This window comes from Pleurodeles waltl, chromosome 4_2 (assembly GCF_031143425.1).
Source record: "Pleurodeles waltl isolate 20211129_DDA chromosome 4_2, aPleWal1.hap1.20221129, whole genome shotgun sequence".
In the NCBI taxonomy this organism is placed as follows: domain Eukaryota; kingdom Metazoa; phylum Chordata; class Amphibia; order Caudata; family Salamandridae; genus Pleurodeles; species Pleurodeles waltl.
In genome coordinates, this window is record NC_090443.1 from 38,399,179 (window position 1) to 38,414,774 (window position 15,596).

General features: G+C 45.8%; 1 protein-coding gene across 6 annotated transcripts in view; it reads left to right on the forward strand.

The window, feature by feature from the left end:
• Window positions 1–15,596, forward strand: part of LOC138292135 (breast cancer anti-estrogen resistance protein 3 homolog) — a 191,702-nt gene that overhangs the window by 99,707 nt on the left and 76,399 nt on the right. For 4 of the 6 annotated variants that reach the window (XM_069230540.1, XM_069230537.1, XM_069230541.1 and 1 more), the window contains exon 2: window positions 10,424–10,537. In XM_069230540.1, the coding sequence (XP_069086641.1) occupies window positions 10,430–10,537 (108 nt within the window). In that variant the 5' untranslated portion in view covers window positions 10,424–10,429. Of the gene's footprint in view, window positions 1–8,727; window positions 8,922–10,423; window positions 10,538–15,596 lie in introns of those variants that run through there. The other 2 variants (XM_069230538.1, XM_069230536.1) reach the window with 2 other exon arrangements.

Here is a 15,596-nt window from a genome sequence, read left to right on the forward strand (position 1 = left end):
TGTATAGCTTTGTGGGTGATACAAAGCAGCTTGAAAGTGCATCTTCTGGCAACGGGTAACCAGTGTAGTGCTCTCAAGGCAGGGGAGATGTGGGCTTGCGGCTTTACATGTAATAGTTGCCTGGCTGCGGAATTCTGGATACGTTGTAGTTTTTTCATAACAGATAGAGATGATCCATGGTAGAGGCCATTGGCATAATCCAGTTTGGATAGAACAAGCGAGATAGTAGTTTACACCTTGTGTGGAAATCCGAGGTGGGGGAAGATGCGTCGTAAAGTCTTCAAGGTGATGAAGCTTGTTCGTGCTAATTTGTCCACTTGGGCATTCATAGTTAACTTGGAATCCATGGTGATTCCTAGGTTTGTAACTTCCTTGGATAATTGAGGAGGTGGTCCGAGATAGTCAGGCCAGACGCACAGAGGGTCATCATTTTTCCAGTCACCACATATGAGTATTTCTGTTTTGGAGGTATTTAGTTTGAGATGGCTCCAAGTCATCCACTGATCAACGGCTCTGAGGCAACTGAAGATTTGTGAGTTTTCAATGTTTTTGGGGCATTCTAATTTAAAGTATGTGTGTGTCATCTGCATAGCTGTAGCATGTGAGATGGAAATCATTGATCAGTTCTGGTAAAGATATCATGTAGATGTTGAAAAGCAAAGGTGAGATGATTGACCCTTGGGGGACCCCTGCTTTTGTGAGGTAGGGTTCAGACGAGAAGGGGGGCGAGTGGATGTGTAACCAGAGAGTCACAAAATGAATTCTTAGTGCAGTGGAGAAATGTTACTTGGGTATTTTTAGTTCTACAAGGTAAAAGCCTGTGAAAGAAAGCACTGAGAATATGTAATTCATTATTTAAAACTTGCATTACACACAGTATAAGATAGACTGCTACAGAATTTTTAAAATAAAATGGTGCTTTAAAAATGTACATTTTAGTAATATCCTGAGTGTTTGTAATGCAATTTATTTTTCCATTACTATCCCTTCAACACCTCCAGGTGTAGTAACGGTGATATAATTACAATTAAAAGCACACACTTCACAGCCCAGTTGTTAACTCCTTGTACAACCATTCAAAAACTATTCATATTTGTCATCACAAAGGTTTGAGTGATTAGGTCAAATAAAGCAGGTACTAGATCGAAAGCATCCTTCACATTTGCAGACTAACTTGTAGCGCACATTTGCATTTGTTTCAGGCATGTATGCAGTCTGCCCGGTTTCGGTTTCGCCGCACCTGAGATTCACTAAATGACACTTCAGCTGAGGCAGGACAGCTGTATTTTTACAAAAAAGTTGGGTAAACAGTGTTTCTTAAGTCATAAAAGTATGGGCACCATGCCCCTCGGATCCCACCCACTTCAACCACTCTAAATAAAGCCATCTTACATTGTACAACTCTAGCAGATATTGTGCTTATTGACTATGATTACAATCGAATTCATCTTGTGAACAGGGCCCAAAGCCTTTCAAACAAGTGATGGAGGGTTGTAGAGATGCATCTCCTTTTTCAATAAACTGTTTGATCTTGGGTACATTTTACTTTCCCTGTATCTGTCTACTAACCTGACAATACGGGAGCACTTGGAAACAGGCTTTATGGAAGAAAGAACACCAAAGGCATATTCCCAGTACAGGACCCCAGTATAGTTTTCATTTGCGTGTTTAAGGCTTTATAATGGCAGGTGTGGCATAGTTTGTTTTTATCTCTATAACTGAGCGTGATCCTGAAGCTGCTTTGTGCAGGGCCACTCCTGCCCAACAAACGACAGGCACTGCTTTTGCTGCTCATACAGGGCTGGAAGTGTGAGGACTGGATGCTCTGTCTGGCTAATTAGCGACCCCCTTGCCAATTCCAGTCCTCCTCTCTTGCTTGTCCAGTGAGTGGCAAAAAGTAGGACATTTGGCATTCTGCAACAACTGATTGCAGACACCATGTCAGACAACTCCAAAGTGGGACAAACTGAATGGTTGGCTACAATGTGTCAAGTCCAGTTTTTTTTCTTTGACACTGGAGCACATACACATGATTTAATATGTGGAAAAAAGAAAAAAAGAACTACAATTCCCAGTATGCAATAAACCCACTGAACTGGATGAGTTGGACCTCAGAACCTTGTGAGCTTTGTGACTGAGATGACTGAGAGGTTTATTTGCACCCCTGAAAGCAGGAGGAGCATTCTAAACCACCCAATAACGTGTGTGGTGGTGCCCTAGCCATCCAGCAACCCCATTTCAGGATCTTGCCACTGTCATGAGGGTGACTATCAGCCACTCTTGTTTTTTCAGCCAACTGCACCTTCTACGCTGGGACATTTTGGCCCTCCCTTTTAGTGGGCGAAATAAAACTACAAGTCCCAGCCTATTTAGTGCTTTTGGTCAGAAAAAAACATAAGTGACTAAAGGTCACCCCCGATGGCGTGTGGCCAGTTGACAGCTATGCATGAAGATAAAACGCAACTGTTCCCAGCGTTAGAATCTCTCTTTGTAGGTCACCACTGAGCTAATGGAAACAAAAATGCTATTTTGCATTAGAAACCAAAATACATTAACTTTGGAAATTACCATCGTAGCACATTATTTTCACAATGGTGGTAAAAAGACACCTGATTTAGACATTCACCCATCTGATCCTCTACTTAGCAGGAAGAGTAAACCGTTGTCTATTTTAGACATGGGCACTCAGCCACGGTTACTGGGGGAAAGATACAATGTGGAAATACACAGTTCTGTTCTGCAAGCCCTCATCAGCGAAAGACCTTGTGAAGTGCAGATGTGCCAAAACAGTTTCTATGCCAGCAGCATTAGCACCATTCACAAAACACAGACTCCTCCAACGAGTAGCTTGTGAGCTACTGGTAGCTCTCCAACTAAGTATAAGTTGCTCGCCTGTGTGCAGTCTAGCCTGCTAATTAAGAAGCTTTTGCCTGATTGAATTAATATAGCTATACCAGAATTGAAAAGCATGCATTGGAGGTATGCAAGATACATTTAAAGCTGAGATTTAAGTGATAAATTTTGTGATCATATCTTACGTGGTCACTATTACAACACTAACAATTGTAGTAGTTCCAGATGATTTTCATTGAATATGAGTAACTCTTATTACAGAAAAGGTTGGAGATTCCTGACATAACTCAATCTTGATGTAGGCGAAACAGCACACACTCTAAGAACTTGTCTTCTGTCAGCCAAGGGACAGCGCAGGCACCATAACTGCACAGCCAAGTATGCATCCCTATTTTAATCAGGAAAGTTACCGAAAATACAATATTTATTGCCATTGTATTTTTTTTATTCTTGCTTTTGAATTTTGATACTGCAGTCTCCATATTTTACAGAGGCCTGAGAAGCAAGCATGCCTCTCTGTAAGAGGCTATGGAGCTGTGATTTTTCTCAAGTTCAGACTTATCAGTCCAGCTCTGTCCAATGTAGGCTGAGGTAGCCCAGACCCATGCCAGATTTTCAGGATAACCACTGACTTTGTAAATGGCCTCCATTTAGATCCACTATGTGAAGAATTACCTTAGGTGGATTTATTTCATCCCAGTGAACCGCTGGTCACGAGTCAGTGAATTCAATTTTCATTATACTGAGTAATAGTAATACCTTTTATTTACAGTGCTTAGAAATTGCAGAAGCACAGGATGAGTCACTGTATTAAAACCAGATCGTATTACCATTACCCTGATAGGACTATTTATACAATTATTTCTTCTCAAAGTTCCTGCCCTTCAGGGAAAGAGCATCATTCTGAGTGCTCTAGTAATCTTGTTTGTGGACACAACTCCACGTTGCACCTGCATTGGGATTACAACTTGTACAGAATTACTGCACTGGAGACCTAGTGAAAGCTGTGAGGAGAAAAAATGCAATACTCTTCCCTTTGCAACTCGAAATGGGGGAAAACAAGCAGTATTAATGTGCCATCGCTAATTCATAGCGGCGGAAGTCATGATGAAGTGATAATCACAACCAGGAAAATGCAACCCTGGGGTAATGGTAATCATTCAAGCAGCAATGCTGCAGCATTAAACTGGGGCAGTTGGAATGAGCTCCAAAGTGTTGCACTGGTGTTTCCAGAAAAGCGGTCCTGTGCAAAGCAGCGAACAAGAATTGACAAAGCCAAAAGGTCTCAGCTTTTCAACCTAGTGTCTTTGTCCACTCTATTGGCACATGCTGTGCAGCATCAGCAAAAAGAAAAATGCAAAACAGCTTGATCACTTGCATGTGTCATGACACAACTGTGACCCAGCATAATTATCCATATGTGCATGTGTCACCACGTATGTGTGCAAATATGGCATAACGTGGATGGATTTACCATTCCAAGATGGTCGACGCCACTGTTGGAGCAGGAAATAGAAAAAAAATAATTTAAACATGGAAAAGTGCATTGGAAAAAAGGAGCAGCCTGGCAGTTAATGGCAACTGTGCCCCCCCCCTTCAGAAAAATGAAAAATATGTATTTTTAATAATGACCGTAACCGTGGGCGCTGGGAGCAATGAAGTTGCACTTAAGTGACAATGAAGTGCAGGTGGGGGTGAGAAACTCACAGTGGCCATGCGAGCAGCGGAGGCAGGAAAGGTAGTGGAAAAAATTAAAGTAAAATAGCCACACTAAAGCGATGATTGGATGAAGGAAGCAATGGACAAGCTGGTGGTGGAGGGAGGCCGGTGCGACACTCAGCTCAAGGGACAGACGTTTATTGAAGCACGCAAGGCAGAGAGTAAGAACACATGCACTCTCACAGGTTGCTGAATGTTGAATTAAAAAATAGTTTTCTGAATGTGAGTAGTGGAAGGTTACAACAAGACATCCAGTCCAAAGGATGGTTAAAAAGCCATGCTGAAAGGGAGTAACAAACACAAGCGGAGGAAGGAAAGCCATTTTATAAGAAGTAGCAAACGAAATTGACACGAAAGTCAGGCAATGGTAAGCAGTGGGCTGGCTCAGAGCACACTGTAAGTACTGGCATGGTCCACAATAGGTCTGTAGACATTTTAAGCTAGAACTAAAAACTGCATCACACATATTTCCCCTGCCATTTATTGCTGTTTTCAGTAGAGCGCCGTCTTTGAATTGCTGTCCATTGCCCAGTGCTGTAAGCGTGGTGCAGTGTTTATGTGCATTCACATACACTTCAGACACCCACACCAGGATAGCTAGCTTGAGGAGTGGGAGTAGAGGAGGAGGACGACTCTCCTCAGCACCAGACTGGTGTGAGGAGCTGTGCAGTGGAAAGATACACAGATCACAAATTGTAATGGACTTTGCGATAAACTAAAATCCTAAAGGAACAGTTTTTCATTTTTCAAAACCATAAGGGGGTACTATATTCTGAAGTAGAGAGATTCCACAGATTCTACACTGCTTCAGTAATAGGTCTGAAAGTAATTCAGATCTTGTCCACTTTTGTGCAGTGAAGTTGTTCACAAGGGTTTCCTTAACTAGCTAGCAGGAGCTGTCAATGGAAAGGCTTGTTTCAGGCTACAACTTTTTGGAAAGAGGCGGGGTCAGGGTAGCTAAAGTGCTCACTGTCCAGTAAACAAATGCTTTTCTGTGTGGGCCAGATGGGCACCGGGGATTTAGGCTCTTGCAAAGCTGGTTGTGCACAGCTCCCTGCCTGCACCGAAAACAACCACTACTCACGTACCCCCAAAAACTGTGATTTAGGGTGTGGGATAGCAGACCCCAATCCTGCATTTGTATTCCTAGGAGGAAAACATTTTTAATAAAAGCAACCAGTGTCCCTTAAAGGGGGCATGCATGGGGCTATTTGTCTATTTTGTCACACCACCTCCCTGACTCCGAATGTCTCGATTCTCAGAATGGAAGATTCCCATTTGTGAATCAGTTACCCCAGTGCTTAATTTGTAAATAAAAACATGTTGGTGCCCAAAGCTCTCCTCTGTGCTAGCGCAGAATACTGAGGCAGCCTAATCCTGAAGTCATCTCGGGCCTCTTTAATCCATTTTCAGCCACTCCCTGCCCATTCAGCTCACTCTTTCAGCTTTCTCCCTTTGTGGCGCTTTTCTGTCTTTCTCTTCCTCCATCTTTCACATATGTGTATTTTGCGCGCAGTAAATGCCGGATGCAAAATTTAAGTACCGATCCCCCAATATAAGTGCTGCTGCTCCCCATCGGCAACCACCGGCTCAAATTAAGCACTGGTTAAACCCCCGCGCCCCCCAGCCACACACACACACACCCCAGCTCTGGAAAGAGGGTATCACATCAGTGGCTTATGACCGCAATTGTTGTTACAAACCATTGCCAGGATCCTTACTGACTGACAAATCGTATGGGGGTGTCTCCTTCACACCCCCTATCATTTGAGATTTGGAAAGGGTGACAAAATTACGTATGTGCACTGTAAAAATGTTTTTTGCAGTTGCCGTGACTTTTCAAATCACAGCCTTTACACACATTCCTGCCACCCGGTGCTTCATTTGTGCTTGTTGTTTCCGGTGCTGAGCACCGGCACATATTTTTGAGGGCCAGTGCTTATTCTTCTGCCTCAAGCATTTACTGCAAGCAAAAGACACATATGGGAAAGACGGAAGAAGACAAAACTAAAAAGCGACATGTAGGGTGAAAGTAGAAAGTTGCAGGATGAGCTGAAGGGGCAGGGGTGGCCGTAAATGGATTGCAGAGGCCCGAGATGGCTTCAGGATTACGCTGCCTCAGTATTCAGTGCTTGCCGATTTAATTACAGCAGCCGCGTGTTTAAGAGAAGGGCTTTCAGCACCGGCACCTCTTTATTTACAAATTAAGCACTGCTGCCACCCGCCAGCATTCCATAACAAACACTTTGTGATTCCTTTTTTTGGTGTCTACACCAAGTTGTGTGCTTCGGGTGCTGATAAAAAATATTTATGATATGCATTACTGTCTAACCTTAGAAAGGTCGTCTTTATAAACATGCCTGCAGGAAGAGCAGGGACTTTTAAATCTAAGGGTGTTTCCCAAAGTGCAGCAAATGGCTTCAGATTGAGCATCAAGAAGATTCGAACTGGTGAGATATTTGGGGTGCAGTTAGCCTTTTGTAGTCGTGCACTCACTCATGGATGATTGTTGGACAGGGTGATCAGGTGTGCCCAGTGGCACACAACTAATCCTGTCCCCCAGAGCCGAGAGGGGCTGTACCACTCTCCGCGCTCCAGGGAACGCAGTATATTCACAATCCTCTGTTGTCACATTGAGCCCTACTCAGTTGAACACCTCACTTACACATTGTGGACCCAGGGGCCATCAATCCACCCCCTTTACGAGCCACTGAAACACTACCTCACACAAGACCCACAGTTGACCCTCGCCACTCTAGCCACAAGGCTCGTAGGACCTCGTTGCACCCTCAGACAGTGGTGGCTGAACGACTCTCAGAGGTGGGGTGCCAGCTTCAGTGTTATCTATGAGGTCATAATGGTTGTGAAGGTCCAAGCGTCACACAAAGAATAGGAGTAACAAATGAGTCACGCTCACTCATCAGGAGACTGCTAATGGTGTAATATGTACACAGTGGTGCATTTTGGAGCAAATTGCCTCAAATATAATACTGAAGCAGGGTATGATATCACATTGTCCTTTACAGGCACCGCCTTTTCTTTTGGAATGGCCACTAATTATGCACAGCTGTGTCGTTGTACTGATAAAACAATATAGCGCACAAAGGTTGATATGTGGAATTTGGGTTTTTGCCTATGTTGATCATTTGCGCATCACCTACTGAAGTGTCTTGATTTATTTTGATTTTATTAAAATATTTTTTCCATCACACTTCAGAATTTCACAAATGTGCTTCATTTGTGCTTTCCTAATTGCAAATATATTTTGAAATATTTGTGCAGTACATTCACAGATGTTTTTTTTTTTTTTTAATTGACAACCCATCCTTTCACAATGCATGTACCCCAGCAATTTTCATCAATCTCGTTGGTAAAGGAATAAGCAGCTATTTGACAGAACTCATAGCTTTACATATGGCCTTGATCTGTGAACGCAGAGGAAATGAGTCAAGGTAAACACGCATCTGTATTGCTCATTCACCTTTTGAACCTGAGCATGATAATTCTGTGAGTGCTGCAACACCCCTGAACCCTTACTTCCAGCGCCTATGCCCTCAGAGGAGGGAGCCTCCTCCATTTTCTCCCAAACCCATGGCTCGTTTTCCGGCAGTCCTCCGTCACCCTTTGGGTCATGTGGCACCTTCTTGGCCCAGAGCTCAGTGATACACACTACTCCGGCCCACCGACAAAGGCGGGCAGACCGCACAGTGCATATGAAAGAGAATGGGTATCAATCAACCCTGAAACCCGCCCTCAGCGAGGGGCCTCACGCTTTTGTTAAACATGTAAGATTCGTTGCTGACGACAAATTTCGCTGTGTATACCGCGCCAGACTCTGGAGTATTGGAAGATTTTAGGAGCCTCTTTTCAGAACTACCCGCGAGACCCAGTTTTTTAGTCGAGATGCATTCACAGTAGTGTTGATAAACTAGCTTCTTGGGCTAAAAGCTTTTCTTCGGAATGTAAAACTAGCTCGCCGCGATTTTTCGTAAATGAAAGGAATGATAACACATTCCAGGACTGCTTTTAGCTCCCAGTCCTGTCAGGCTTCAGCTCTCGCCTCCCGAATCAAGTGGTCAACGCCCCCGAGCCCACCCCAGGCTCCAGTGGTCCAGGCGCTCACTCACCCCCAGGACCAGGTGCCCTCTTGCAGGAAACCGCTGAGCAATGCACACACCTTCCCCGCCTTCTCTGTGCCTTGAAGGCAGAGCTCAGGAATTCAACACTTCAGGGAGTGGAAACCGGGAGGGAGGTGCGAGGATAAGAGAGCAGGAGGCGGGGCACCGAGGGAAGAGGCGAAGGAAGGACTCGAGGGAGGAAGAGATGACGAGAATGCGGTAAGGAAGCAGGTAAGCTTAAAGAAGGGATGGATAAACCGGAGGTAAGGAGGAAGGCACGGGGGCAGGGAGGTAGAAGGGGAGAGACTCGAGGGAGGTGGGCGAGGGCAGGGAAGGACGGGGCAGGTAAGGTCGGAGAGAGGAAGAGAGGGATTGGTGGGAGATCTGCGTAGGACATGGGGTTAGGCAGGGAGGACGCATTTGTACTTTAGGGAGGAAAGCAACGCCTGCTTCCACCCGCACGCCCCGTCCTGGCTGACACCTCGCCGCTCCGCGTAAAGCAGAACGGCACATATCCGGGCGGGGCCGTCCGGTGTTCATACTTCAATTTATGTGACTCCCCCAGGGAGGGCTCTTTGTGGGGGGGGCGCTGGCCGGGCGGGTTGGCAAAGGAGAGGACCGTGGATGGTGGTGCAGGTATACCTGCTGTGGAGGTGGCACCGGCGCGTTGGTGTGAAGGCTGATGCAACAGGACTCATCGCGTAGTGGAAGGGCGTGGATGTTGGGGGGGGGGGGGGGGGGGGGGAGCGCGAGGGGGCTACACACCTATTTAAGTGATGATGCATGGCGGAGTAGTTGTGCAGAAGCTCTGTTAGTGACGCGGTGGAGTGTTTTTATTTTCGTTCTATCAAGGCTGACCTGCAAGATGCGACTATAGGGCTACATGCCCCGAAGGTGACCTCAAACGTCTCCTTTTATCGACCAAAATCCCCAGGAGTGATGGGACTTCTTCTTTCACGGTCCCACTCAGTGCTTGTCCCGTCTGTACGTGCGGTGTGTACACAGAATATCAGAAACAAAAATATCGTGGGACAAAATATTGCCTCAAGAATACCGAGGACAAAAAAAAATGTGGTTTCTGTAATTAAAGCAACGTTTTACTATATATTAGCTCACATATATATGTACCCTGACGATATAAATACCGTCAAGGTAAGTAGACGCGGAGTTAAGAACAGTTAATCTATACTTATATATTTGTACTCTCTCTGTATTTTGGTCTTCGATATTTTTGACACGATATTCTGTCCACACAGTATTTGTGTTTCCGATATTCTGTCAGTGATCCAGCCGGTGCTGGTTCTGCTATGGAAGGTCTTGTAGGTGATGTTGATTGCAGATAGTGAAGGAGGAGGAGTGGTGGTTGTGCAGTGGAAGAAGGTCTGTGAGTGCTGGTGTGGAAGCTGATGCAGAATTGTTAGTTGTGCAGTGGAAGGTCTGAAACTGGTGGTGGCTGTAGAAGGCACTACAGGAGCATTGATTATCCTGTGGAAGGTCTGTACATTCTGGTGGCTGTGAAGAGTGGTGGTACGGGAGTTCTCTTTTTGTTCTGAAAGGTCTGGATGAGGTGGTGCCTTTTAGGGAGATTGTAGGAGCACTGGTTGTGCAGTGAAAGGTTTGCAATAGCAAGTGGCTGTGGAGGGCTTGATGCGTGCATTACGTGCCTTGCAGTAATGACTGCAAAGAGGTGCTTGGAGTCTATTTAGATTTAACACACCATATATTTTTTACAGTAAGAAATGGATTTTAAGAAAAACAGCCTGAAGAAGGAGCTGGAGGAAGAGCTCAAACTGAGCACAGATGATCTGCAGAGCCACGCCTGGTACCACGGGCCAATCCCACGACAGGTAAATAGACTAAATAGACTCTGACACATCCACGCCTGATACCACAGGCCTGTTCCTGAGAATTAAATACAATCATAGAGCCACACCTGACACCTGGGTCTCACCCATAACAGTTAAAAACTCCCTGACAAGAACCACCTTATCACAGGTCCGTTTCACTTCATAGAAACACAGTCAGGCCCAATACCATGGGCTTATTCCGGGCACCCAAAACAGAGCCATGCTAAGAGGTGCCCACTCCATGACATTTAAATACACCTGACAGAGGCACACCTGGTTCTCTCAAGGATAGAGCCTGATAGCGGCTATGCCTGGTTAGATGGTCCCATCCCACACTAAGTAAATACACTCAAAGCCACACCTGGCATCACAAAAGATATATACACGCAATAGAGCCACAAGGGGTACTAGAGATCTATTCTAGAAAGGTAAATACTAGGAGTGGGTGAAAGATTCCACTCCACCGACAGAGTTCACAAAGTTTTGGTTACTCGAACACAGAGTTCCAGCCAAAGTCCACACTCCGCCACATAGTGGAGTTTTTTTCTTGCATGTGACTCACTCACCAACGGTAAGTTGGCATGCGCAAGTGAGAATTGGCGCCCCCTAGAGCGATTTTCAGATGGTAGGAGGGCACCCAGCAATATGTTCCTAACAACGGTGGTCGCGTCCATTGTGTTGGAAAAGCTGCAGTTCGAGTAGAAAATCTACTTGAGCGGCAGAAGAACCAACTCGAGCAGCAGCGCCCTCTGGTGATTTCTCAGTGCACAACAAGCTCCTGGCCCTAAAAATCAAAACAGGCAGCGTGATGTACCAAATTTCCGTCTGTTAGTGGAACTCTGCAGCGCAGGTTTTATGTAACTCTGCGGAATTTCGTGGAGTGAAACTGTGAGTTTTGCCCACCCCTAGTAAATATATGGAATAACAAAGCTACACATGGAACGATAGGTCTGCTCCATCACAAGTACATCTCAAAAGAGGCACTTTTTTACAGGCCCATTTTACAAAAAATAAATAAATCCTGACACAACCACACCCAGTAGCAAAGGCCTTTTGCAGACAGGTACATACACCCTCAGTAAAACCCATACCACCATAGGCTCATTCAGTGGCAAAGAGAACCACATGTGCTAACATGGGCTCATCTGAATAGGTAAATATAGGTACATATATCCTGACACAGTTGTGATTGGTATCAGAGACGGATTCCATTACAGACCCATTCCTGTGGTACCAGGCATGACAGTCATGCCAGGCAAAACTGGCTCATCCTCAGCATTTAAATACACATGGGGCCATACTTGATAAATATGTCATATTCAATGGTGGGTACATTTACCTGTCAGAGACATGTCTGGGACTATGCACCTATGACATAACAGGTACATACGTACACAGACCCAGACCTGGTGCTGCGGTTCCATTCCACAAAAACTACTATAGCGCAACACAGCCGCGCCTGATACCACTGGCCTATTTTAGCATGATAAATACAACCAGACATCCAAGCTTGGCACCATAGGTTTACTCCATGATAGTTAAATACAGAATGGCAGGGCTACGCTGTCACTAGCTCATTCCACACCAGTTAATATACCCTGACACAGTTAAGCCTGGTACTATGATAGGCATATTCTGTACAGGTTCACTCTGCCTCAGGCCCATTCAGTGACCGGTGCATACACCAGACAGCCCCACATCTTCAGTCCATTCCAGGGCCAGTAAATACATCAGGCACAGCCATACCTGAAACTATGGTCCCACACATTCTGCAACACAGAAGACACTCCCCAACAGAGCCACACATCCACAACCCATCACCTGGATGCATGGTGCTGTTCCACAATATGTTAATACCTCCCTGACACATTCATGCCTGGCGCAACAGTCCTATTACATGATAGACAAATGCACGCTGACAGCTATTCCACCACAGGCCAATGGGACAATAATTAAAGACACTGTGACACAGCCACTCTGGATACCAAGGACCAATTACACATCAGATATATACCCTGCCCTTGGTACCATGGGCCCACTTTGCTTCTGGTAAGTACATATAAACCAAGTCGTGCTATTATTAGCCCTTTCTATTGTACCACATCTGAACACAGCCTCACCTGGTAGCCACGGTCACATTTCATAACAATTAAAAATACCAAATAGTGGTAAACATGGTTCCAGTTGTCCTCCATTTGAAAGGTGATTACACTGTGACAGAGAACATCTGTGGTACCATGGGCCCCAACCACTAAAAGACAGATACACCTAACACTACCACACCTGACACCATTGACCCCTCACGTAAAATGTAAATTTTACAAAAGATGACAACATCAACAGCAAAGGACTATCTTCTTTAAATACAAGATTAGGAGAGTAAACACAGGTTTATGTTTCCTTTGTTACATTCATAGGGCTGGTACTTTGTTTGCCACTGCAACATTTCATATGAGGGCTTGGCACACCCTGGTGTGTGTTTTTTTTATACTGATGCTTAATAAGATTATCTTGTTGAAGTTTCAATCAATCAAGTGGATTTATACAGCTCAAATAATTACCCAAGAGGGTATCCAGGCGCTTGAGGGTCATGATGGTTCAGGTGACTCTGTCAAACAGCCAGGTCTTGAGTGCTCCCCTGAATCCGAGTAGTGAAGTGGAGTTCCGTAGCTGCAATAGGAGTCTTAGGAGGATTTCACCGCAAGGTAGAAGGCGCATCCTCTGCTTTTGCTTTGGTGGATGTAGGGTGTGTGGGTGAGTGAGAGGGAAGCTGAGCGTTGTCAGGTAGAGTGGTGCAAGGCCAGATGACGGTTGATATAGGCTGGTCCTTGCTTCCGCAGTGCTTTGTAGGCGTGGCTCATCAGCTGGAATTAGATTTCTTGCGTATTGGGAGCCAGTGGAGTTTTCTGAGGTGAGGGTGGTGTGGGTCCATCTGGGGAGGTCGACGAGGAGTCTGTCAGCGGAGTTCTCTACAGTCTGTAGTCTCTATAGAAAGCGTATGGTGATCCTAGTGTAGAGTGAGTTGCTGTAGTCTAATCGGCTGGTGATTAGGGCCTTAGTGACAGAACGTCTGGGGTTCAGGGGGAGCCATTTGAAGACCTTTCATAATGTGAAGTGTATGAAACCAGGCAGAGGCGACTGCGTTGATCTGGGACTTCATGGTCAGTTTTCTGTTCAGGATTATGCTGAGGTTTCTGGAGTTGTCTGTCGGTTTGGGTGATGGTCATTGTTCCAGGGGCCCATAGGAGTCATTCCAAGGGGTGGTGTACTTGCCAAAAATCAGCACTTTTTTGTCTATTGAGCTTCAGGCAGTTGTCCTTCATCCACTTGGTGATGCTTGTCATGCACCTGTAGAAGTTGGTTCTTGTGTTGGCGGGATCTTCTCAGAGTGAGCTAGAGGTCATCTGCGTGGAATTTGATGTTTAGTTTGTGGGATCTAAACATGTTGGCCAAGGGGATCATGTAGGTGTTGAAGAGGGTGAGGCCGAAGGAGGATCCTTGAGGGACACTGCAGATGATGTCCTTGGGTTCGGAGGTGAATGGAGGTAGGCAGACTTTCTGCGTTCTTCCGTTGAGGAAGGAGGCAATCCACTTGAGATTGTTTCCTTGGATACCAATGTGATGCAGTCTTCTGATCAAGGTGTGATGAGATACAGTGTCAAAGGCTGCTGAGAGGTTGAGGAGGATCAGGGTCGCTGTTTCTCCCCAGTCGATGAGGGCTCTGATGTCATTGGTAGCTGAGATCAAGGCAGTCTCAGTGCTGTGGCTGGCGCAGAATCCAGATTGGGAGGTGTCTAGGAAAAGGTTCTGCTCCAGATATTTAGTGAGTTGTCAGTTGATGGCTTTTTCCAGGACTTTGGCTGGGAAAGAGAGAAGGGAGATGGGGCAGTAGTTTTTGAGTTTTTCTCGGGTTGGCAGATGGCTTCTTGAGGAGTGGTTTGACTTCTGCATGTTTCCAGTCTTCAGAAAAGGTGGCTGTAGCAAACGAGGAGTTGAAGAGAGTTGTGAGCTTGCGGCTTCTCTTGCAGCTTCGGAGGATGAAAATGTGGTGTGGGCAGGGGTCTGCGGGGGCTCCTGAGTGAACAGAGTTCATGATAGTGGTAGTGTTGTGAGGGGTGAGCCGACCCCATGAGGTAAGTTGGTAGTCTGTGTTGATTTCATTGAGTACACGAAGGTGAAGGAATTCTGAAGGCTTTGGTTCAAAGTTCTTATAGATGGTGGTGATATTGTCATGGAAAAAGTCGGCAAGTCTGTCACATAGTTCTTGGGAGGGGGTGATTTTGTTTTCTGCGGCTGTGGGTTTGGAAAGCTCCCTGACAATGTTGAAGAGCTGTTTGCTGTGGTTGGAACTGGACTTGATGCAGTTGGTTAGGGATTTCCTCTTTGTCTCTCACAGTAACTGGTGGTGGAGGTTGAGGTAGGTCTCGAAGGTAATCCTCTCTGAGGTGTCCTTGCTTGTCCACAATCTTCTTTCCAGTTGTTTGCAGTGGTGTTTTGCTGTTCTCAGTTCCTTGGTGTACTTCTTTGCCTGCTTGGTGGATCTCCTGTGCCTGATAATCTTGATGGAGTGATGATTTTGGCACAGTTGGTGATCCAGGAGGTGAAGTTTTTGACAGTCTGGTTTTATGCAATATTAGGGCATGATGTGTTGAGGGCATCAGCCCATTGGCTCTCTGATACTTTGCTCCAGCTATGGTGGGGGGTGCTGGGTGGCTCGACGGTGGGGGGTGCAGGGCTGGAGATGCTCAAGTGTGCAATTTAGAGGTTGGTCCATGTGAGCATGACCGTGCTGTAGCCTCCATTAAGTAGGTACTGGGGGAAGGAGGTGGGCTGGGTGACGCTGGGCAGGGTTAGTAGTAGGCAAGAAATGGACAGTGGCAAAACAAGAGAGAGAAAAAGGAGGGAGAAAAAAAGAAAGGATGGAGTAAACGGAGGGGAATATGAGGCACAGTGAGGCACAAAAGGCAAAGGCGCTAAGGCAAAGGAAAAAAGGAATAAAAGGTAAAAGCCAGAAGAAGGAAAAAACTAAGTGCAAGGGGTCAAGAATATGGGTGACTGG